Here is a 26,199-nt window from a genome sequence, read left to right as displayed (position 1 = left end):
TTAACATTTCTAAGAGTAAGCCTTTGGTGCTCTCCTCCTCCTAATAGAAGCCCTTTTAACATTTCTAAGAGTAAGCCTTTGGTGCTCTCCTCCTCCTCTTAGTGGCTGCTTTTTTCTTTAGCATATGGTGACATGTTCTTCACTACCACACCTACCACTACCCCGTAACTCAAAATATGTGAAGGACTTTTCACACAACTTGTTCAACTAGGTTTTGGTAGAGTTAATTTGGACTTCTATCACTCACACGGGGAACTCAAAATACTCAAATAATGAATAGAAGAAAAATGTGTGCAACGATAACAAAAGAGGCACAATTAGGCTACCAATATGGAATATGCCAAAAGAGGCACAATTAGGATTGTAGATGATGTAGTTGGAGTGGTTCAATGGGTTTGCTTGATGGCATTATTGCATATATACCAATTATTGAAATGATTGTTAAGGAGAAGAGACTGGCTTGACTGCTCTGTGAGAATGAATGGCTAGAATTGTGGGGGTATTCACAACATTAGGGTAAGAGGCCACGTTACTGACATCCAACAAAAAAATGGGTACTTTGCTATGTAAAAAAATTGAATGTATCCCTGATTTCAAATTTGAGGAGATGTTTGTCTTTGCACAAATAAGGGGAACTCAATGTGAGTAATTTCTTGGCTGGATTATAGTTGGATCACTATGTTAGGCTTGTCAATTTAAGCACGCTTGGTAGCCAAAAGAATTACATCAAAGATCCCACAAAAGATATACAAATTACTGAATGAGATGAGGCCACCTAATGATTGTGCGATTGAAAAGCACAAGACGGTGCAAAACTTTTGGCTCCGTGAAAAAAATAAGATACGGAGGGGGAATGACAAGCTTTTTGGGGAATATCATGCTATTGGCGACACTACCCTAAACCAAGGGTTCCCATGGGAGAAGCTCCAAAGGAAACACATGATAACCTTGAGCTTGTGCCTGTGGCTATAGCCACGATAGGCTATCTCATGACTATAGGCTAGCTCATGAGTATGATAAGGGTAGATACATAGTGTGTGTGGTGGGCTCCTGTTCATAAGTCGTCAACCAAATGGGGACTTAAGACTCACAGAGTTGCTAAGAAAGGTTGGTTGTTTATTAATACCAGCGGGCTGTCCTGTTACGTTGCTGTCGTCCAATACCACAAGGAAGCTCGAAGTCTAGTCTACGGGAGCTCTACTACCATATATAGAAATAGAGAGAGAATGGGTCAGAAGGCACAGAGGCGATTGTTGAATTTCTTATACTATAATCTACCGCCCAGTATCGTGTTAGCGCGCGTTTAACCGCGTCTCAGTCGGCTTAGGTCTTTGACCCTTATCAGCTTTCTGTTCAGGGAAGCGATTCACTAGGACGGGTCACGCAGGCGCTCACCATAACTGAATTGGGCGAAGGGCGCATCCATTGAGCCTTAACGTAACAGCGATTTGGGCGTTGCCTGCTTGTGCAGAAGGCTTTCTTGCATGTTTGCTAGCTATGGGTGCCGCCCACTCTAGAAAGGAAGGTACCTCTTTTGATGATGAAAGTTCATGGGCTTCTGGCTACCACTCTCCCCTCCATAAGCGGCTTTTCCGAATGCCTGACCCTACTGACAGAACCCCAAGAGACATCTCTGGCCCCCTTGGGCCTGTGGATTTGTATGCTAGTGATTATATCAGCCGTCATGATGCTGCCTCCGCCTCCGGCACCGCCTCTGCCTCCGATAAGACCAAGACTACACGGTTAAAAACAAAGGTATTCCCAAACTACTCAATTGTTCAGCTATGCAATTAGATGATAATCTCAGCACCCATTGAGAGAGAGAAAGAATGAAGAAAGAAAGTTCTATTAAAGTCTATAAAAGACAGAAGGGTCTATGAGACCAAAAGTATTACAATGCGTCCATGAAGTGACAGAATTATGGAAAAAACATGAGAGAGAGGGAGATAGATTGATTTATCAAGGTCTGTGGAAGACCAGAATGGCCCATGAGACCAAAAAGTACAGCGCTTACACAATCTGTAGTAGAAGATGCCTAAAGCATCCCCTGAATGCTATTGCAACAAAGGAATAACATATTTAATGACCTTTAAACTAGCAAGTGCCAAAAATCTACTAGTGGGTTCTAGTCATATGCTTGTGCCAAGATTGCAAGCTCATCTCTTTCAAAGGAACACGGCTACAAAGAGAGAGAGAGAGAGAGAGAGAGAGAGAGAGAGGGAGGAGAAGTGAATTATCTATCTACGTGATAACAGAAATGGTCCATGAGACCCAAGAAGTATAATGCGGAATAGGAGATACCTAGTGCATCCCTTAAATGCTATTCAAACAAAGAAATGGGAAATTGAATCTGTGGTAACATAGCAAATGTGAGAAAAGCACTAGTCAGATGCTCCTTAGCCAAGGGTGCAAGCTCACTACAACCCCTACGGAGAATCTCATCTGGCGAGGGTCTAGATGAAGAAGGCAGATGCTTCTCAGCTAAGGGTGTAAGCTCACTCTCTATCAAAGAAATGGAGTTACAGAGCCAGCATATAATTTCATCTTTCGAGGGTCTGGATACTGAACTGTCCATGTTCACGATCTGTATTTACTATGGCTGGCATGATGGTGGTCCCCCCATGTGGATTTTTTGTAATCTCCTCTGGATAGTGTTGTCATATGCATCATCCCCAACATGGATGTGTATCATACCACTGGAGAATGAGTTGACTAGGTGAGTGTTGGCCTTATCGGATAAAGGGATGAAGACCTGTCACATGTGGAAGCCCTAATACATTCATTACTGATTTGTGCAATTGTTGTGGTGCGTTAACTGAGAGAAGAGAGAGAGGAGAGAGAATATGCCAAACATTGGATGTGGTTCCTATAACCCATTGAAGGGCCCCCACCTTTTGTGGTATTTGGTTTTTTATGAAGTTTACATGAGTACAATGCGGTTCTTAATCTTTGGCCTGAAGATATTTCCTTTCTTGCGTAGTTGAACTTTGGCCTTGGTTCCCAGACTGAATGGTAGTCAGCCTTGCTTCTCTGATTGGTTTCTTGCTGGAAGAACCTGCCTACTCAGCGACTTTCTAGAATACCATGTTTTGCAATTGTTTGTAGCAAAACGTTTGGTCTTTCTCTTCCGAGTGCTGATGTCTTGGAATTACGTCTATATATATGATGAATTGCTGCTGGTCGGCCACCTTCTATTGCTGTCGGCGTGTACTTAATCCCACGACTGAGTAAAATGTCAAATAAACTGTTATCGCTTCACACTTGTGGTCATAACTGCTACGGACTGATCATGAGATGCTGCTGACCGTGCTTAGATGCTGCCGACTGACACATCATTACTGAAATATGCTGTCGATTGGATGCTATATGCCCTTAATGCACCTAAAGCTGCCTGGGTTTAGATCTGGGATTAGCCATGGCACTGCCTTGTGCACATGACACTGCGGCTCCACCACTTACTTGACCACCTTGCCAGGTCACTTGCCTAGATTGGTCCTGCCGCTGTCTTGTTTAGCTCCTCATTGATGTTTGTTGCCTGGTATGTGGCATATGTACAAATGTCAACTTCACATCAACTGCATCGTCTACTTCTTTTGTACCATCCTTGTGCATATGCAACATGTGCCCCATTTGAGAGGTCCAAATTGGAAGTGTTAACTTGCTCCCCATTGGGGCTGGAAAACTTCTCTCTCTGCATCTGCCTGCGCACAGCTCTGTTATGTCCTTTGCTCTTAATTGTCCGTCGACCTCTGCTCCCAAGAGATACCATCATCACACACTGAATATGTGGGCCTGATAAATATCCTCAGCTTTGGCCTACCTCTGAAAGATTCTTGTGTTGATACCAGTGTCGCGGGTTGGGTCTCAATAACCCAGTGAAGGGCCCCCATCTTTGGTGTATTTGCTTTATTATGGAGTCGAAATGAGTACAATGTAGTTCTGAATCCTTGACCTGAAGATATCTCCTTCCTTGCCTAGCTGAACTCTAGCCTGCGTACCCACATTGAACTGGCTGCATAGAAAGGTTCCTCGCTGAAACAACCTGTCTCCTGAGTATACCTTGTTTTGGAATTGTCTGTAGCAAAATGCTTGCCTTTGCTCCTTTTTTAAATTGGAGTGCTGATGTCTTGTACTTGATGCCATCTTGGATGCATGTGTGACGCTCTATTGGTTGGCTGCTCAACCAGCCCACGACCTCCTACCTGACCTGCTGGGACAGTGGCCTGCCTTGCCACCTGCCCAAGTTTGTCTTGCAGTGTGTTATTTGGGCTTCCTGACTTGTGGTTGATCTATGCTGATGTCTTGTGCTGACACTTGACCTAATAAGCTGCTTGAACATCTGCACAAACATCAATTTCAAGTGACTGCGGGGTACGGACTAACGAAGTCCTAGACCTACCCAAGCCTACCTTGATGGCCACGGGCTGACTGTATGCTCATCATCATCATCATGGAGGGTTTGGATGACCCGTCGGCAGCCAGCAAGGGCTGTATTACAGCAGTTGGCAGCCTTCAAGGGAGTCCAGGCAGCAGGTGGGGTGGCACCAAGTTGAAGACCAGCAGTGTTGGCAGCATAGAAGGCAAAGCGCAGTATTTATCAGGAATAAATCCTGAATATTCATGTCCAATGCTAGGGCTGGCCGACCAGCACCTCAGCAAAATATATAAGCATACAGTCCTCATTCAGTCATTAAGCAAGTCATTCATCATTTCCAAAGTAGAAGTCAGCATTAGGCATGTAGAAAAGGGGCCAGAGGTCTAGAGTCACCTGGGACGCCCGTCCTAGGCCTTCGGGATGGGGGAATGCCATCCCGGCCTCCCTTTCACGTGGGGATGCGTCTCTCTGCAGGGGGAACGCCCCATGTTCTGTCCCTCACCAGGGGATGGCTGTCCCCTGTCAGGGGACGTGCTAATTTTGTGGATGGCTCTGTTTGGAGACGTGAAGGAAAAAAATGGGATGTTTTCTTTTTCGCCTTGTTTTAAGTTTTTATGTTAAAAAAAAGCTTGTCGTGTGAGCGATCTCTGCTCTCCTCTGTCTTTGCTGTGCATACTTAAGTCTTGCTCTCCTCCATCTCTGCTCTGCAGTGTGCAGTCTGTGCAAGTTCTTGAGGCTTGAGCCTTGAGCGTGCCACAGGCCCACAGCTCCATCTAAGCTGCCCAGTGCCATCAGCCTTCAAAGTTCAATGGCCTCTTCCTCGCGAGCACCAGCAGCCCGTGTTGGGGGCAAGGGTTCAGATTGGTCTTAGTGGGAAGAGGTGAATGCCCAGAGACCCGGAAGTGGGGGAGGTTCACATCAATGGCGCTGTAGGTTATGCCCATACCCACGAACAAGTGGGGCAAACAAGGTGAGAGCTCACCTTCTCCATGAGTCCGGGCATGAGTGTGCAGTTTTGCCCAAATGTAAGCCAAGAGAAGAAGACGGAGCTCTTAGAGCGGGCTGCAGCACAAGCGTCTCTCTTTACAGCAAGGAGGGCGGCACGTTCTGTGTGGCAGTTGACCCCGCAGCATTTGTCAGGCCACTTGTATCGGAGGCATGTAGTAGAGGCTCTAGATCTTCTGCGTCAGCCTCATCAGCTAGCCATACATCGTCCACAACACAGGTGTCCTTTAGCATGCCATCACAGGTCCTGCACGCTGACAGAGTACCCGTGATCAGAAATGGGATCCCAAGAGAAAGGAGGATGTTGATACAGTAGTGGCTTGTGCCTTTTTTCATGATCATATTGCCTTCCATGCTGCTAGAGCTAAGTACTTCAAGGTTATGGTGAGGAAGATTGGCGAGTATGGTCCATCTTACACTCCCCCATCCTGAGAGACCTTGCTTACCACTCTTCTTGAGAGAGAGGCGTGTTGTAGAGCAAGCTTCAAAGAGCACAAAGCATATGTGGGAAAAGAATGGAGTGTCTCTCATTGCTAATGGATGGAGCGATACACGAAAGAGGTCTATCCATGGGGTAGTGGCCTATTCTCGAGGAGAGATGTATTTCATTTCGTCGCATGATGCATCATGGATTGGGAAGAGTGCTGATGTGCTTGCATTAGAGTGGACAGAGGCAATAGAGTTTGTTGGTAGTGACCTTGTTGTGGATGGCGAGGCCGCCAACAAGGCAGGAGGTGCCATTGTTGAAGGGATGTATCCACATGTGACTGTCATTTTGCATGCCACATTGCCTCAATAATTTGCTGAAGGATATAGGGAAGTTGCCTTGGATTGCGCCCATCACTGAGAGGGCAAGTCACATGGTCACTTTTGTGTTGAATCATCAATTCTTTCTACTCGAGTTTAGTAAGAAATCAAGCAAGCAGCTCTTGAAGTACTCGGAGACATGGTTTGCGTTAACTTTCTGATGTTGGGCCAGCTGAGTACATGTAGTGCCGCATTGAGGCAGGTTTTCATTAGTGATGAGTTCACTACTGTCATGTGCATCAGCAATGCCATGGACTTTCTCAAGACTAAATCCAGAAGGGGCAAGCAGATAAAGACTATGAACCAGTAGAAGATGGACATGGAGCAGGACTTGGAGCAAAGCATGGATCAGAAGGGTTGTCGGCTGCATGGAGGATGACATCAGCAGTACCAAAGGGCTGTCGGCTGCAGGACAGAAGGTGCTGGCAGCAAGCGCATCCAGAAGACCCAGTCGGCTGCATTTAATTGATTTTATGAATTAGTAACTGGCCGACCAGCAGTCGGCCAGTTTCCCACATGCTCCAAGGCCTATATAAAGGCACACTTGCTCTTTGTTTGAGTCATTCAACCCACTAGGGGTATGAGTCATTAGGAGTCCTAGTCTAGGGCAGATTTTAGGTGTGTTATCACCTTTTCAAGAGGGCAGCCAAGGGCTGCAAAGATATGTACCTTTTTGTACCATAGTATATACTGAAATTCCAGCACTTCTCACTCTCTCTCTCTACTCTCTCTCTACCTGCGTTTTTGCATCAGATGGTGCGTTTTTGCATCAGAAGGTTTCCAAGAGTGTTTAGGGCTGAAAGAAGACTACCCAGAGCTTCCGCGTGTTACATTGGTATCAGAGCATCAGGCTCAGCAAAGCTAAACACTGATTCAGTCCCAGATGATGGTGTACAGGTCCAAGGTACAGGAAAGTACACGGATTCGAAGCCCAAGGCGGGAACACAGATCGGGAAGAACTCCCAGGAGGTTTGTTGGTGGTGTTCCACAGTGCTGGCAGTTCCGTGAGCCAGATAGGTTCTAAGGGAACGGTCCCAAGGGAGGTTGATCCTCCAAGGGTGATGTGAGAGTGCCAGACTCAGTTCCAGGAACGAAGACCAAGACGGTGTTCAGAGTCAGGGCAGGAATGGATTGTGGACTAGAGGAAGACCAGATGCATAGATCTTCATCAGAGACAGAGTGGTTTGGAGAAATAGACCGGATTTTTAGAGAAAAAGGTTTGCCAGGGATGGAAGATGACAGAGGGACTTCGGGACAGGATTGGGATGATGACAGTCATCCAAGAGCAGGTTGGATTCCCGTCATCAAGTTTAGCAGAGGGGGATGTCATGTGCATCAGCAATGCCATGGACTTTCTCAAGACTAAATCCAGAAGGGGCAAGCAGATAAAGACTATGAACCAGTAGAAGATGGACATGGAGCAGGACTTGGAGCAAAGCATGGATCAGAAGGGCTGTCGGCTGCATGGAGGATGACATCAGCAGTACCAAAGGGCTGTCGGCTGCAGGACAGAAGGTGCTGGCAGCAAGCGCATCCAGAAGACCCAGTCGGCTGCATTTAATTGATTTTATGAATTAGTAACTCGCCGACCAGCAGTCGGCCAGTTTCCCACATGCTCCAAGGCCTATATAAAGGCACACTTGCTCTTTGTTTGAGTCATTCAACCCACTAGGGGTATGAGTCATTAGGAGTCCTAGTCTAGGGCAGTTTTGGGTGTGTTATCACCTTTTCAAGGAGGCAGCCAAGGGCTGCAAAGATATGTACCTTTTTGTACCATAGTAAATACTGAAATTCCAGCACTTCTCACTCTCTCTCTCTACTCTCTCTCTACCAGCGTTTTTGCATCAGATGGTGCGTTTTTGCATCAGAAGGTTTCCAAGAGTGTTTAGGGCTGAAAGAAGACTACCCAGAGCTTCCGCACGTTACAACTACATCTCCGTTAGCCTCTACTACTGGAGGGTGAAAATGCAAAGATGATGGTGAAGATCTTCAGTTTTGGGAGCATGTGTGTCGCATTGATGCAATGGTGCAACCCATAATGCATTTTTTGAGGCTTGTGGATGGCATGAAGCCATGCATTGGGAAAGTGTATGAGGCCATGGACAAGATGATTGAGCAATTGAAAGGGCCCATTAAAGAGCAAGAGCAATTTGATCATGATGACAAGGATGAGGACACTATCAAGAGCAAGTATGAGATGGTTCAGGATCTTTGTGTCAAAAGATGGAATGCATATCATTCTCCTTTGCATGCAGCAGCATACATTTTGGACCCCAAGTTTCAAGGCAAGGGTCAAGAAAATGATCGAGAGGTGAACAGTGGTTGGCGGATTGTCCTAGAGAGATCGGTGCCAAAGCCTAGTGCAAGGCGCAAAATAAGAGACTCACTTGTAGAGTACAGATCTTTTTGTGGCACGTATGGTTGCCCGATGGATAGGAGGATCGGACTCGGGTTGGGGAAGCTTTGTGGTGGTAGGATTTTGGATGAGATGGACGAGAGTTACAGCAGTTGGTTATTCACATTCTCAGCCAGGTTGTGACCTTCTCTTGTTTGGAGCAACTATGGAGCTCCTATAGTCACATTGCATCAAAGAAGAGAAACCGCCTTGGTGTAGAAAAAGACCTTGATTTGGTTTTTGTAAGTGCCAACTTGCGTATGTTGGGCAAGGGGGTGATTGCAAAAGCTGATCCTTTTTGTAGAGTGGGAGGAGCAACAAGAGAAGGAGAATGAGCAGGTTGAGGTCACAGAGACTGATGCTCATGACAATGAGGTCAACGTTTCCTTCACTATGGGTTCCGATTGATGATTTTAGATTAGCGAATGGTAGAAGGTTGGCCCAAGGAAGAGTTAAGTTGCACATTACCAATTGAAGAGGCCTCCAAGTTGGAAGCATGACCAATGGACTCCGTCGAAGAGCTGGGAGAAATGTCGTGAAGAATGGTCTTGTCAGGAGTCATGTGAGTAGTACCACTATCAACCACCCGATCCGTAAGACATGAGGTGGAAGGAACGTGAAAGAAAGAAAGAAAGATATATGCGGAAGCTTCGGAGAAGAATCGGTAACTTCAATACTCAGAATTTAGCACTCTTTTCGCGACGGACATTAACGCACAAACTGAAAGGAGATGTGCAGAAAATAGAGAGAGAGAGGGAGAGGTGGAGAGGACACAGTATTGGGTCCCAATTACCCTCTGTAGGGCCCCCAACACGGATGGTGTATTTGCTTTATTAGAATGATGAGAAAATCTGAAAGAAAATACAGCAATCTTGGACCTTTTCTTGGCTGGGAATACCCTGCCCTTGACCTGAATCCTTCACCCCTTTGCTTAGCACCCTCTTGGCTTTGTCTAGCCTCTTATGCTTGAGCTCTTGGTGGAGAATGAGATGAATGAATGGGATTATGGGCAATTCTATTTATACTACCCCATCAGGAGCAGTCGGCCAGCCTAGAAATGTCCCACGATTGGAAATTCAGCATTAAATGCTGAATTAAATCTCATTAAATGCTGCGTTTTTTTCCTAAGAGGCTGGGCATGATGCGCCTGCTTCCAGAGGGCTGGGCAGAGCTTTTGCCCACAATCCAAGGGCTGGGTAGCTCGTATGGGCTGCCCCATACTTGCCCTACAGCCATGTAAAGGCTGTAATCTCCTGGAATCTGCCTTATTCTTGCCCCAGGGCTGTCCTACAGCCCCTCCATGGCTGGTGGGTTCAACTTGGGCCTTCCTGGCCCTCATGGGGTGGTTCCACACCATTGCCATGCCCACACTAAGATCCGGGGTAGCCCTATGGGCTGGCCTCTTGTCCTAACCACTATCTACTCAGTGATCTGGCATACGGTACCATACTAGATACACAGAACCACTGACATCATTCTAGAGGGAGACTCACAGCGCGGACTGGCACTGTTTCATGTGCAGGACAGTGCACACCTGACCTTGGACTCATGTGCAGGACAATGCACACCTGACCTCAGACGACTGAGATGGATCCCTGGTTGACTCGTCCCGGAGTGGGCTCACATGGGACCAGCTCACCATCCCAGGTCCTGCACCTTCTGTACAGAAATGTCTACGTGGCATCCAAGTGCGGGATGCACATGACATCCCCTTCTGCTTAACTTGACGGAAGCTGCATAGCCTCCAAATAATCCGTCAATAATGCTGGATAGTTTTTGAAAAACTTTGTCAAGCCATACCGCTTCATGGGTTCCTCGGTCCCGAAACTTCGTGAGGGACTGTCGTAGTCTTCGGCCTGAGCCATGCTTGAAACGGTGCAGAAGAATCTGTTCTGGAACCATAACTTCTGCTTCATCCCACAATGTCTGGTTCCGCTTCGTCTTTGACCTCTGAAGGGGTTGGACCTGCATATGGCTTTAACCAACTGACATGAAATACATCGTGCATTGTCCAACTCGGAGGTAGCTTTAACTGCATAGACACCTCATTAATCTTTTTCCTGATGGGAAAAGGTCCGAAGCTCCTGAAAGACAGCTTTGGGCATCGCTTGCCCACCTGCTTCAATCTTTGCTTCATTGTCCGAAGATAAACCCAATCCCCTTCTGAAAACTTCATATCCCTTCGGTCTTTATTGGCTTGTCGAGTGTAGGCCTCTTGCGCTTTAGCCAATCTGTCTTTACTGACTCTAAGATCTCCTGGTAAGACTCCGTCACTCTGTTCACCTCCGGTACTGAAGACGAAGTCCTGGTTAACAACGACTGGAAAGGTCTTCCAAACCCTACCTCATATGGAGCCCTGCCAATAGCTGAAGAAAAAGAATCATTCAAAACAGCTTGAACTAAAGGCAAATACGATTCCCACTTACCTTGCTGGTCGTGGACATAACACTTCAGCACATCAAAGGCCAACTGGTTGTATATCTCTGTCTGGCCGACTGTTTGTGGGTGGAATGCACTAGAAAAATTCAACTTAGTACCAAAATTATCAAACAATGCCCTCCAAAAATGACTGGTAAACTTGGCATCTCGGTCTGACACTATGGTCCTAGGAATCCCGCCAATCGGGTACCAATGCCGAATGAACAACTGGCAACATCCTCGGCGGTCACTTTGGCCCTGTAAGGAATAAGCATAACAAATTTGCTAAACCTATCAACAATAGTTAAGCACTGCGTATTACGCTTACTCGGACTGGGAGGCAGATTTGTGACAAAGTCCATCGAAATGTCCTGGAAAGGACCCTGAAGAATTGGCAAGGGTTGTAACAACTCTATCTTCTTTCCACGAGGAGCTTTCACCTTTTGACAAATGTCACAGCGTTGTACATAGGTAAACACATCACGCCTCATCTTTGGCCAATAGTATTGCCGTTCTAATTTCTCCAAAGTCGAATTCATTCCCCTATGACCTCCTGTAATGGCGTCATGGGCATCATGGAGAAGAGCTGCCCTGAACGACTTCATGACACACAGTCGGCCTTTGTAGAAAAGCCAACCATTGCGTATCAGAAAGTGGCATGGTCTTGTGGCATCCAATGCATGTTCCCACTGTGTACTGAATTCCTCGAAATCCGCGTACGTGTGCTTCATGTCCTCTAGTCCTGTACCAACAAGGTCAAGTCTAGTGGTCTGAATCGTAGACACTTCTCTCTTCTTGCTCAAAGCGTCGGCCACTGGATTGGCCTTTCCAGGAAGGTACTCAATCATACCACCGAACTGCTGGAATATCCGACTCCAGCGGTGTTGTCGATCACTCCACTGTGCACTTGGCATTGTCTGGATCCAACGTAATGCCTGATGGTCAGTGCGAACCTCGAAGTCACGGCCATACAGAAAATGTTTCCAATGTTTCAAGGCCTGTATAACTGTTAGGAGTTCACGATCATAGATTGAGTAGTTCTTCTCGGCGGGCATGTAAGCTACTGGATGACCATTCTGTTGCAATACACCTCCAATTGCGATGTTACTCTCATCGATGATCACTTGAAATGGTTCGTCCCACGAGGCAAGTGCTAAACAAGGCGCTTCTGACAAAAGCCACCTTGAGGTTCTGGAATGCCTCCAACGCTTGTGGAGTCATTCGAATCTTTTGCCGTCTTGTCTTCACTCCCTTTAGCAAATCGGTGAGATCTGCTCAGAGGTCAGAAAACTTGTCGATGTGAGTGGAGTATGCCTAGCATATACCCACAAAAGATCTAATGTCATAGGCTGTCTGAGGTACTTTCCAGTTGACAATCTCGGCCACTTTAGCCGGATCAAGTCGAATGCCTTCAACACTAATTATATATCCCAAGTAATGCACGTGGAACAGATAAAATTCCGACTTCTTTTCATTGACATAGAGCTCGTTGCTTTCCAGCAACTTAAGGACTTTCTCCACATCAATGTCATGCTGCTCAACCGTAGCTGAAAATATGAGTATGTCGTCCAGAAATATGAACACACACTTTCCAATCAAATCCCGGAAAACACGCATCATCATGCGGTTAAATGTAGCTGGGGCGTTCGTCAAGCCAAATGGCATGACCACAAATTCATAGTGGGCTCGTTCCGTACGGAAGGCTGTCTTGGGGATGTCCCCTTCCACAATCCGTACCTGGTGGTACCCACTCTTTAAATCCAGTTTTGAGAACACCTTTGCTCCATTCAGCCTCTCGAGGATATAGTCAATTCGAGGCATCGGGAATTTGCTCTTGATAGTCAGCTTGTTGAGTGCACGATAATCGACACACAAACGGGAAGACCCATCTTTCTTCTTGATAAACAAGATCGGCGCTGCAAATGGCGACACGTTGGGGCGGATGAAGCCAGATTGCAACAATTCTTGGAGTTGGCGGTCCAACTCCGATGTCATTGCCTTAGAAAGGCGATACGGAAACTTGCTCGGGGGTTCCGAGCCTGGGAGGAGGTCAATCTTGTGGTCCTCTGGTCTGGACAGGGGGAGCTGGGGAGGGAGGCTGTCCCGAATAAAAATCTTTTGGAACTTTTCATGGAGAACCGAGTACTTCTCGGAAGCACTGGCTACCGTCTGGGCTGTCTGGATGTAAATCATCGCACATTGTGCGCCTTTCCTGACTGCTCGCTTAGCCTGCAAGTGGCTTATGAGCGGAAAGTTCGAAATTCCTGGCTTACACTTAATGGTCACCGGGGCATTTGACACATTCCGATTGATCTGGAACGTGTGCTTGTCCCACTTGACATCAGGAAGAAACTTGTGAAACCATTGAATATCCAAAATTATGTCTGCTCCTACAAGAGGGACAACCATAAAGTCACGCACAAACTCTATGCCCTGAATCACTAACTTAGCACCTAGAGCTTCATACTTGACGCTCATTGTCATACCTGTGCTAAAACCCTCAACCTGTTTGTCCACCGAAGTCAGCTCGAAACGGGCACGCCTAGTGGCCTGTTCCGTGACCACATCCTCCGTGCTGCCGTTGTCAAACAAGACAACGACTCTCTGGCCACCTATGTAGCCAAAGGACTTGAGCAAATTGTTGCGCTCATACTCCTGGTCATGGGCGCTCTGTTGCTTATCTTCGAGCTCCCGGCTAATAATTGCTCCAACTGAAGCACCACGGTTTGAAGAACTAGGGGTAGCCGCTGGGGTCTGTGTGGGAGCTGAGCTCACCACGGAAGCTGTGGAGGTGGCGGCGGCGGCGGCGGCGGCAACAGGCTTTGGAGGCTTCTTCGGACAATCCCGAGAAGTGTGTCCTTTTGTATGACAAAAGAAACATCTACCCTCCTTCTTGTACTGAGAAAGCTCCTCAGCACTTAACTTGCCACCAGTCTTGCCTGCCTCCGCTTTCTGGTCTGGAGTAAGCTTTGACGCATTGTTCGAGTTCTTGGAGCCAGAGGCTCCCCGGCTCTGTCCTGGGGAAGACCCCGTCTGGTTCTGGCTTTTGCCCCCCGAGGCGTTAGCCCTGGGAGAAGTCGGCTGGGAAGTCTTGGGCTTGCCACCATTATGTTTCATTTCTGCACTCTGCGCAAGCGAGAGTGCGTCTTCAAAGGTGGCTAGCCTAAACATACGCACCTCCCATTGGATTTGCGTGTCCAGGCCATACAAAAACTACCCTTTCTTGTCCGTATCAGATAAGCCTAATTGCAGACATAAAGTCGAAATTTTATTGGCAAACTGAAGGATTGGTTGCGCGTTCTGACGCGCTTCCCTGAACTCGTCTTCGAGTCGCTCAAGGTAGTGGGGCGGTAGAAACCACTGCTTAAGGTCGCGGACAAACTCGTCCCACACATAAGCTGCCATACCTGCTCTGGTGTGGGCATGAGCCCACTGAGTCCACCAAGGAATGGCCTCACCTTCCAAGTACCAACTGGCTAAGATCACTCTGTCAGTATCTGTTTTTCTAACTGCGGCAAAGTAAGCTTCGAATTGATGTAACCATGAATAGAGAGTTGTGGGATCGAGTTTACCATTATACTTACTAAAGTTCATTTTCTCGGGAAAATGATTCGAGGGCGCCGCCGGTGTCAATCTGGCGTCCAAAGCTCTGAGGTAACACTCGTGTTCCACGCATCGCATGGCGTCGTCTTCTCGTTGTCGGATCTCCAATGCACGCATCTGCAACTCAAGCAAGGAGCTTCGCTGCGCTGTGACCCCGCGAGAGGGTCCCTGTGTCAAGGATCTGGTATCTGTGATACGGAAGGAGAGGGAGGAGGAGATGGAAAATGCGACGCTGGAGAAGAGCGGGTACGCTCCTCCTCCAGAGCCAAGATCTGCGCCTTCTGCTTATCCAACTTGGCTGTCTGTTCTGCGATTGCTCGCATCATCTGCTGGAACATGTCTGTGACACTCAAGCCTGGTGCCCTAGCTGGGCTGCCTGGTGCACTCTGGTCCCATGGTTCTTGGTCTCTCTCGTCTTCAAAGCTCGCCATAGTAGGAAAATGCAATTCCTTTCCAGAACGCAATCTGACCATCCACTATCTGTGTGGCAGACTTCCGGAGGCTTCCAGAGGCTAAAAACCAACCGTCCTTCGAGGGACAGGAGTCACTCCGAAAGGGGAGTCCACGGCGTCTAAAAACCAACCACACGAGCGAGAAAAAATTCTGGTTTCTTTGCTGAATCTTTGTACTTGAAGTAGTGTAATATGCGGAAGCTTCGGAGAAGGATCGGTACTTTAAAACTCAGAAATCAGCACTCTTTTCGCGACGGAATTAACGCACAAACTGAAAGACGATGTGCAGAAAATAGAGAGAGAAAGGGGAGATGGAGAGGACACAGTATTGGGTCCCAATTACCCTCTGTAGGGCCCCCACCACGGATGGTGTATTTGCTTTATCTGCCCTTGACCTTCAGTCCTTCACCCCCTTTGCTTTAGCAAGTTCTTGGCTGTCCTGGCCCTGTTTTGCTTGGAGCACTTGGTGAATTATGAGATGATCTCATTGAATTCTTGGTTGGGCTTTTATACCCTCTTTTGCATCCAGTCGGCTGGCTTCAGGAAGCTCCACGACTGGGTCTTTATTAATAAAATGCTTTCACACTTAATTAAATGCTGTCCAGCCTGCGCATGCTTTTTGGGACAGCTCCTGGCTGCTGGGCATGCTGCGCAGAGGTGTGGGATTGCCCCTACACCTGGCCTGACCTGCTGGGTAGGGTATTAGGCCTGTCGGCTGCCTGTCCAGCAGCTTCAAAGCTGGCCGACAGCCCCTTCCAGCCCATGCCTTGGCTGGTGGGCAAAGCTTGGGCCCTCCTAACCCCTTGGGGGTGGTTCTACACCTCCCCCATGCCCATACTAAGAGTGCAAGTGCAATTCTTCTCACTGGGGTAGCCCTATGGGCTGGCCCCATCTCTACATGAAAACCTACATGCCTACAGAGGCCTGGCATCCAGTTGCAAACCAGATACACAGCACATCTGACATCATTCCAGAGGGAGACTCACAGCGCGGACTGGCACTGCTTCATGTGCAGGACAGTGCACACCTGACCTTGGACTCATGTGCAGGACAATGCACACCTGACCTCGGACGACTGAGATGGATCCCTGGCTGACTCGTCCCGGACTGGGCTCACATGGGACCAGTTCACCATCCCAGGTCCTGCACCTTCTGTACAGAAATGTCTACGTGGCATCCAAGTGCGGGATGCACGTGACATCCCCTTCTGCTTAACTTGACGGAAGCTGCATAGCCTCCAAATAATCCGTCAATAATGCCGGATAGTCTTCGAAAAATTCTTTGTCGAGCCATAGGGCCTGTTCCGTGACCACATCCTCCGTGCTGCCGCTGTCAAACAAGACAACGACTCTCTGGCCACCTATGTAGCCAAAGGACTTGAGCAATTCGTTGCGCTCATACTCCTGGTCATGGGCGCCCTTCTGCTTATCTTCGAGCTCCCGGCTAATAATTGCTCCAACTGAAGCACCGGGGGTTGAAGAACTAGGGGTAGCCGCTGGGGTCTATGTGGGAGCTGTGCTCACCACGGAAGCTGTGGAGGCGGCGGCGGCCTTTGGAGGCTTCTTTGGACAATCCCGAGAAGTATGTCCTTTTGTGTGACAAAAGTAACATCTACCCTCCTTCCTGTACTGAGAAAGCTCCTTAGCACTCAACTTGCCACCTGTCTTGCCTGCCTCCGCTTTCTGGTCTGGAGTAAGCTTAGACGCATTGTTCAAGTTCTTGGAGCCAGAGGCTCCCGGGCTCTGTCCTGGGGAAGACCCCGTCTGGTTCTGGCTTTTGCCCCCCGAGGCGTTAGCCTTGGGAGAAGCCGGCTGGGAAGTCTTGGGCTTGCCACCATTGTGTTTCATTTCTGCACTCTGCGCAAGCGAGAGTGCGTCCTCAAAGGTGGCTGGCCTAAACATACGCACCTCCCATTGGATTTGCGTGTCCAGGCCATACAAAAACTGCCCTTTCTTGTTCGTATCAGATAAGCCTAATTGCAGACACAAGGTTGAAATTTTATTGGCAAACTGAAGGACTGGTTGCGCGTTCTGACGCGCTCCCCGGAACTCGTCTTCGAGTCGTTCAAGGTAGTGGGGCGGTAGAAACCGCTGCTTAAGGTCGCGGACGAACTCGTCCCACCCATAAGCTGCCATACCTGCTCTGGTGTGGGCATGAGCCCACTGAGTCCACCAAGGAATGGCCTCATCTTCCAAGTACCAACTAGCTAAGATCACTTTGTCATTATCTGTTTTCCTAACTGCGGCAAAGTAAGCTTCAAATTGATGTAACCATGAATACAGAGTAGTGGGATCGAGTTTACCATTATACTTACTGAAATTCATTTTCTCGGGAAAATGATTCGAGGGCGCCGCCGGTGTCAATATGGCATCCAAAGCTCGGAGGTAACGCTCGTGTTCCACTCGTCGCATGGTGTCGTCTTCTCGTTGTCGAATCTCCAATGCACGCATCTGCATCTCAAGCAAGGAGCTTGGCTGCGGCTGTGACCCCACGAGAGGGTCCCTGTGTGACGAGGATCTGGTATCTGGGATACGGAAGGATAGGGAGGAGGAGATGGAAAACGCGACGCTGGAGAGCGAGAACGCTCCTCCAGAGCCAAAATCCGCGCCTTCTGCTCATCCAACTTGGTTGTCTGGTCTGCGATTGCTCGCATCATCTGCTGGAACATGTCTGTGACACTCAAGTCGGGTGCCCTAGCTGGGCTGCCTGGTGCACTCTGGTCCCATGGTTCTGGTTCTCTCTCGTCGCCGAAACTCGCCATAGCGGGAAAATGCAATTCCTTTCCGGAACGCAATCTGTGTCAGAATCAAGCCAGCGGAAGTTTGAATACACGTAGAGAGAGAAGGAGAGAGAAGTTGACGCAGAGAGAGAGAGAGAGTAAAGTTGACGAACAGCTTTGATATTAGCAATAGTTGAATTTACAATGGGTGGGCATGGGTATATATACCCTCACAAGTGAAATGGCCGACTCCTTTGTTACGACTTAATACCACATGAGATACTATATTTTAACACCCTCTCTGTAGCTCATAGTGGGCATAGATGAAGAAACCAAGTCGATGCAGATGCAACCATGGACACCCTAGCGTGGCCTTTGCTAGGTACACCTCGGATAATGCACCAATCAACCTGTCTCCATAAGAAAATGCCATCTTGAGCTTTAGCTGCCACATAGAATAATGAATTGCAGACAACTCCACATTCATGATCCCCCATTCGTTGAACTGCGATCACATCACGTTCAAAAAATCCTCAGAACCTTTGAACTGTCGACACATGACGCCCAAAATTCTCTGACAATGAACTAGGAACTCATCCCATCCATAGTCTGCTACCAATGAACTGCGAACACATCACGTCCATAGATTTGTCAAGCTGTTCCATGCCAGATGCATGTCCCTTGAACTCCGACACACGGGTCCAAATCACCAAAACGGGAGCACAGACTGCCCCTCTCTGCCACTCACATGCCTCTCTCTGGCTGAAGCACGTGGTAGCATCCATCCACCAAGCTAGAATGCTGGAGCATGTGTCGACAGTTCAAGGTTCAGAGGATTTTTTGAACGTGATGTGATCGCAGTTCAACGAATGGGGGGATCATGAATGTGGAGTTGTCTGCAATTCATTATTCTATGTGGCAGCTAAAGCTCAAGATGGCATTTTCTTGTGGAGACAGGTTGATTGGTGCATTATCCGAGGTGTACCTAGCAAAGGCCACGCTAGGGTGTCCATGGTTGCATCTGCATCGACTTGGTTTCTTCATCTATGCCCACTATGAGCTACAGAGAGGGTGTTAAAATATAGTATCTCATGTGGTATTAAGTCGTAACAAAGGAGTCGGCCATTTCACTTGTGAGGGTATATATACCCATGCCCACCCATTGTAAATTCTAACTATTGCTAATATCAAAGCTGTTCGTCAACTTTACTCTCTCTCTCTCTCTTCTATGCGCTTGTCCAAGGACCCTAGAGCCTCAGCTCTGATACCATGTCAGAATCAAGCCAGCGGAAGTTTGAATACACGTAGAGAGAGAAGGAGAGAGAAGTTGACGCAGAGAGAGAGAGAGAGTAAAGTTGACGAACAGCTTTGATATTAGCAATAGTTGAATTTACAATGGGTGGGCATGGGTATATATACCCTCACAAGTGAAATGGCCGACTCCTTTTTTTTTTTTTCCGAGAAAAGATCCTTTCATTAGTTATGTAAAAAAAACGCCCGTAGGGCTACAAAAGAGATCTCTCCTGCTCCTAACAGAGAGAAGAGCAGTGAAAACATCATGGCAGCCCGGGAGACTCTCCCTAGGTGCTGCAAAATACAAACATCAGTCTAAAGAACTGAGCGGCTAGATCATACAATAGGGGGGGGGGAGAGCCAAACAGGTGGCCTGTAGTGCCAACGGGGGGATCCCGTGTGTAGGGTGTAGAATGGGCCGCAGCGCCAAGTGGTGTGAAAGGCCTGGCGCCGTAAGATCGCCTCATCCGAGTCTCCCCGGATGCGGTCGTACTGTCCTCGCAGGGTGTGGATCAACTCCTGCCAAATCCCCCGAACAGTCTCTGCTGGTGGCTCTAATCTCCCCTCAAAGGCCGTAAAGCACCGGGCCCTCCAGGTGAACCAGATGGTAAGGCTGCTGAGGAGCTCCCATCGTAAATCCCTCTCCTGTGTCCAGCTGGCGGACGAGAAATCCGGCGCCGGAACCAGGCGAGGCTGGCCCCTAATAAATCTGATGGCTTGACTGCCCTGCTCCATCTCATAGCCCATAGCAGGCCCTGACGAAGTCGACCAAGCAGCGGCACCCCACGTAAACATACCCTCTGGAGAGAGGGGGGCCAGAATACGCAGCATCCGCAGCCAAATCTGCTGTGCCTGAGGGCAGTCCCAAAGGCAATGTCTCTGTGTCTCCATAGGGTGGCCGCATCGGACGCAGGCCGCCGGAAGACCGCTGTAAACAAGCCAAGTGCCAACTGCTGAGCCCCTGTGGGCGACCAGCCACTGAAAAGCCGAGATCCTGCGGGCCTGTCGACTAGCCCAGAGCCGAGCCCAAAAATCCTCCAGGAACTCCTGTGATAGTCCCTGCAATCGCCAATGCCCCGCTGCCGCTGGAGAAACCGTCCTCCTCGCCGTCAAAATATGTCATCCCAGCCGAACAGTATACTGGAAAAAGGTGATCTCAGTGGCCTCAATGGCCGACTCCTTTGTTACGACTTAATACCACATGAGATACTATATTTTAACAATCTGACCATCCACTATCTGTGTGGGAGACTTCCGGAGGCTAAAAACCAACCGTCCTTCGAGGGACAGGAGTCACTCCGAAAGGGGTAGTCCACCGGCGTCTAAAAACCAACCACACGAGCGAAAAAATTTTCTGGTTTTCTTTGCTGAATCTTTGTCCTTGAAGTGAGCTCTGATACCACTGTAATATGCGGAAGCTTTGGAGAAGGATCGGTACTTCAAAACTCAGAAATCAGCACTCTTTTCGCGACGGAATTAACGCACAAATTGAAAGACGATGTGCAGAAAATAGAGAGAGAAAGGGGAGATGGAGAGGACACAGTATTGGGTCCCAATTACCCTCTGTAGGGCCCCCACCACGGATGGCGTATTTGCTTTATTAGAATGATGTAAATCTGGAAACAAATACAAAGTACTTGACCTTTTCTTGGCTGGAAAACCTGCCCTTGACCTTCAGTCCTTCACCCCCTTTGCTTTAGCAAGTTCTTGGCTGTCCTGGCCCTGTTTTGCTTGGAGCACTTGGTGATTAATGAGATGATCTCATTGAATTCTTGGCTGGGCTTTTATACCCTCTTTTGCATCCAGTCGGCTGGCTTCAGGAAGCTCCACGACTGGGTCTTTATTAATAAAATGCTTTCACACTTAATTAAATGCTGTCCAGCCTGCGCATGCTTTCTGGGACAGATCCTGGCTGCTGGGCATGTTGCGCAGAGGTGTGGGACTGCCCCTACACCTGGCCTGACCTGCTGGGTAGGGTATTAGGCCTGTCGGCTGCCTGTCCAGCAGCTTCAAAGCTGGCCGACAGCCCCTTCCAGCCCATGCCTTGGCTGGTGGGCAAAGCTTGGGCCCTCCTGGCCCCTTGGGGGTGGTTCTACACCTCCCCCATGCCCATACTAAGAGTGCAAGTGCAATTCTTCTCACTGGGGTAGCCCTATGGGCTGGCCCCATCTCTACATGAAAACCTACATGCCTACAGAGGCCTGGCATCCAGTTGCAAACCAGATACACAGCACATCTGACATCATTCCAGAGGGAGACTCACAGCGCGGACTGGCACTGCTTCATGTGCAGGACAGTGCACACCTGACCTTGGACTCATGTGCAGGACAATGCACACCTGACCTCGGACGACTGAGATGGATCCCTGGCTGACTCGTCCCGGATTGGGCTCACATGGGACCAGTTCACCATCCCAGGTCCTGCACCTTCTGTACAGAAATGTCTCCGTGGCATCCAAGTGCGGGATGCACGTGACAAGTAGGCTCTGATACCACTGTAATATGCGGAAGCTTCGGAGAAGAATCAGCACTCTTTTCGCGAGACGGACATTAACTTCAATACTCGGAATTCAGCACTCTTTTCGCGAGACGGACATTAACGCACAAACTGAAAGGAGATGTGCAAAAAATAGAGAGAGGGAGGGAGAGGTGGAGAGGACACAATATTGGGTCCCAATTACCCTCTGTAGGGCCCCCACCATGGATGGTGTATTTGCTTTATTAGAATGATGAGAAAATCTGAAAGAAAATACAACAATCTTGGACCTTTTCTTGGCTGGGAATACCCTGCCCTTGACTTGAATCCTTCACCCCTTTGCTTAGCACCCTCTTGGCTTTGTCTAGCCTCTTATGCTTGAGCTCTTGGTGGAGAATGAGATGAATGAATGGGATTATGGGAAATTCTATTTATACTACCCCATCAGGAGCAGTCGGCCAGCCCAGAAATGTCCCACGACTGGAAATTCAGCATTAAATGCTGAATTAAATCTCATTAAATGCTGCCTTGTTTTCCTAAAAGGCTGGGCATGATGCGCCTGCTTCCAGAGGGCTGGGCAGAGCTTTTGCCCACAATCCAAGGGCTGGGCAGCCTGTATGGGCTGCCCCATACTTGCATGTAATCTCCTGGAATCTGCCTTATTCTTGCCCTGGGGCTGTCCTACAGCCCCTCCATGGTTGGTGGGTTCAGCCTGGCATGGGGGTGGTTCCACACCATTCCCATGCCCACACTAAGATCTGGGGTAGCCCTATGGGCTGGCCTCTTGTCCTAACCACTATCTACTCAGTGATCTGGCATCCGGTACCATACCAGATACACAGAACCACGGACATCATTCTAGAGGGAGACTCACATCACGGACTGGCACTGTTTCATGTGCAGGACAGTGCACACCTGACCTTGGACTCATGTGCAGGACAATGCACACCTGACCTCGGACGACTGAGATGGATCCCTGGCTGACTCGTCTCGGACTGGGCTCACATGGGACCAGTTCACCATCCCAAGTCCTGCACCTTCTGTACAGAAATGTCTACGTGGAATCCAATTGCGGGATGCATGTGACACAATGGGCCTATGAGACCAAAGTGATACAACAATGTCCATGGCATATCTCATCATGGAATGGAAAATAAAATAGAAAGAAAACATAAACACAGCTTTCTCGCTGGGGTGATACAAAACTGTCCATGGAAACTCATCATGGAATACTAAGAACATAGAAACATGAGAGCAACATTAGCTCCGAGTAGATGGTATACCACTCTCCAAAATATCAAGCATGGGGCTAATGAGTATGGCTGAGAGGTCTCCCTCAGCTATGTCACGCGTGTGTGGGAGAATTAGGGTTAAGTTAGAGATTCATGTGGGAGACATACACAGAGAGAACAAGGGAGAGAGTTGTGTGGATAAGTCAACTCATGATGATATGAGTGTGTGACTCCCCTATCACACATGTATATTGCACTAGTACACATAGTGCACTTAGTACATTAAAAGTACTAAGTGTACTATGTACTATAACTTATGGGCTTGTACACACTATAAGGGTGGGCATAACGCCTTTACCCCAACAACCTCCCACTTAAAGGCAAAGTGCCCTTAAGTAAAGGAAAAGAAAAATCAGCATGTACATGATAATATACAAGGCCATATCAAGGCTGAAACTGGCCTCATCCAATGCCCATCAAGTGTCTGCAATGAGCAAACCGCTCCGGAGGCAAACTCTTCGTCAACAGATCAGCCGGGTTGTCATCCGTATGAATTTTAACAAGCTGAATTTGCTTGTTCTCTATCACCTCTCTGATGAAGTGATACTTCACATCCACATGCTTCGTCTTTGCATGAAAGACAGGGTTCTTTGCCAACTGGATGGCACTCTGACTGTCACAATGCAACAATGGAATATCCCCTGTATAGCCCAAATCAACCACTAACCGAGATAGCCATAATGCCTCCTTGCAAGCCTCTGTGGCTGCAATATACTCGGTCTCTGTAGTAGATAAGGCAGTGCACTTCTGCATCCTGGATATCCATGGCACAGCACCTCCTGTGAATGTAAACACATAACCGGTAGTAGACTTCCGGTTATCTGGATGACCGGCATAATCTGAATCCGTGTAACCATGCACTAATGCATCCTGTTTGCCAAAACATATGCACATATCCTGTGTGCCCTTCAGGTATCTCATGACACCTTTCACTGCTTCCCAATGCTTCTTGCCAGGGTTGGCCATGTATCTAGAAACCACTCCCACTGCAAATGCAATGTCCGGCCTAATAGCAACCATGGCATACATGAGACTGCCACAAGCTGAAGCATACGGAATCTTGGCCATATCAGCCCTGTCTCTATCTGACTGTGGGCTGTCCATAGCACTGAGTTTCACATATGGAGGCAAAGGAGTACTAGTCTTCTTCCCCCCGTCCATATTGAACCTCTGCAAAACTTTGCCAATGTATTCCTTCTGAGACAAATACAACACATGCTGATTTCTGTCCCGAAGTATCCGCATACCCAAGATGTGATTTGCATCACCCAAATCCTTCATATCAAAGGTCTGATGCAGCCTCTGCTTCAAGGTATCCATCTCCTTACGAGATTTCCCGGCAATCAACATATCATCAACATACAAGATGAGGATCAATAGACTGCCATCCAAAGCTTTCTTGGTGTACAAGCAGTGATCTATGTCACTTCTCCTGAATTTCTGGGATTTCATGAATGTATCAAATTTATGATACCATTCCCTTGGTGCTTGTTTGAGCCCATAAAGACTCTTTTTCAGCTTGCATACAAGATTCTCCTTTCCACTCACTGCATAACCCTCTGGCTGCTGCGTATATATCTCCTCATGGAGATCACCGTGAAGAAAAGCAGTCTTCACATCCATCTGAATCAAGTCCAGATCATCATGCGCAACCAAAGCTAACACAGCTCTAAGTGTGGTCATTTTAACCACTGGAGAGAAGATCTCATCAAAATCCACACCATATTCCTGCTTGAAGCCCTTAGCCACTAATCTGGCTTTGTATCTTGGCTTTGCATCTGGTGCAACTTTGAGCCTGTATACCCACTTGCATGGCAAAACCTTCTTGCCTGCAAGCAAATGCACCAACTTCCATGTTCCATTTTTGTGCAGAGAATCCATCTCTGACTTCATGGCACGCTCCCAAAGAGCCTTGTCTGCCCTCTGTAAAGCCTCCTTATAACATGAGGGCTCCCCACAGTCAGTAAGCATCAAGTAGTCAACCCCTGGAACAAACCTGTCAGGGGCTCTGGAGGGTCTTGTGGACCTCCGTACCCAATGACCATCATTTGCAGGTTGCTGTCCAGCCTGCATATCACCCATTGGTGGCTCCTGTTCCATGCCATAAGGCTGAAATATCATGCCTGGTATTTCTTCTAACTGTGGTATATCCATAGGGATATCTTCTGCCATCTCTGGCTGTCCATTTGGACCATTTTCAGCACCATTTAAGGGCTGGTTTTCCTGCTGTAATGGCTGATTTACAGCCCTTTGTTGTTGTCCATGATGTCCATCATCATCAAAGATGACTCTGCCAGGCTCCTGTTGCCTTGCAGGCTCCTTATACATGCATGTTTCATAAAAAATGACATCATTGCTGCGTATAATCTTTCTATTCACGGGATCCCAAAGTCTATACCCCATTTCACCTCTGTCACCATATCCTAGGAATATGCATTTGTGAGACTTAGGATCAAGTTTGGTGCGCATTTCCCTGCGTATGTGCACGTACGCAACGCAACCAAACACTCTCAAGTGCTTGTATGACGGAGGCTTCCCTGTCCATACTTCCTCTGGCACTTTTCCACCAAGCCTTGTGTTAGGTGACTTGTTTATAAGGTGAACGGCTGTCATAACAGCTTCAGCCCAAAAACCATGAGGTAACGCAGCATGTGACAACATAGAACGGACCTTCTCCTGAATGGTCCTGTTCATCCTCTCTGCTGTCCCGTTTTGTGGAGGATCATAAGGAGTAGAGAGCTCCCTCTTGATGCCTTTAGCATCACAAAAGTCCTGAAACTGTTTGGACATATACTCTCCACCATTGTCGGAACGCAAAGCCTTCAGTGTTTTGCCAGTTTGATTCTCAACATGAGCAACAAACTTCTGAAACACTGAGAATGTATCACTCTTCAAACGAAGAGGATAAACCCACACCTTGCGTGTGGCATCATCAATAAAAGACACAAAATATTTTGCCCCTCCCAAAGAAAGCTGAGGCATCTCACATACATCTGTATGCACAAGCTCTAACTGAGCATCTTTCTGTCCAAGAGCTTTCTTGTGGGGGCACTGCAGTTGCCTGCCATATATACAATGCTCACAAAACTGAAAACTTGAAAACTTTAGAGAAGGCAAGTAACCCAAACGAGACAATTGCTCCATTCCCTTGACACTCATGTGTCCCAACCGGCTATGCCACATAGAAATTTCCGGCAGCTCGGTTGCATTTACATTAGCATGGTGACAAACACCTGCATGCATGAAGTAAAGAGTGTCCACCTTAGAGCCTCTGGCAACAACCAGTGAGCCCTTACTAATCTTCCACTTTCCACGACCAAATGTGGTAACATAATCAGCATCATCAAGCTGTCCAGTAGAAAGCA

General features: G+C 48.1%; 1 protein-coding gene across 1 annotated transcript in view; it reads left to right on the top strand.

Moving 5' to 3' along the window:
* Nucleotides 1–1,045: 1,045 nt before the first annotated feature.
* LOC147607894 (protein PSK SIMULATOR 1-like) overlaps nucleotides 1,046–26,199 on the top strand; it is a 219,970-nt gene continuing 194,816 nt past the window's right edge. Inside the window, exon 1 of the mRNA XM_086790057.1 lies at nucleotides 1,046–1,755. Within this exon, the coding sequence (XP_086646183.1) occupies nucleotides 1,498–1,755 (258 nt within the window). The 5' untranslated portion in view covers nucleotides 1,046–1,497. The remainder of the gene's footprint in view (nucleotides 1,756–26,199) is intronic.

Source organism: Cibotium barometz, chromosome 54 (assembly GCF_041138505.1).
Source record: "Cibotium barometz isolate CiBa-2024 chromosome 54, ASM4113850v1, whole genome shotgun sequence".
Lineage (NCBI taxonomy): Eukaryota > Viridiplantae > Streptophyta > Polypodiopsida > Cyatheales > Cibotiaceae > Cibotium > Cibotium barometz.
The sequence above is the reverse complement of the archived record's forward strand: the minus strand, read 5'-3'. Positions and strand labels throughout refer to the sequence as shown.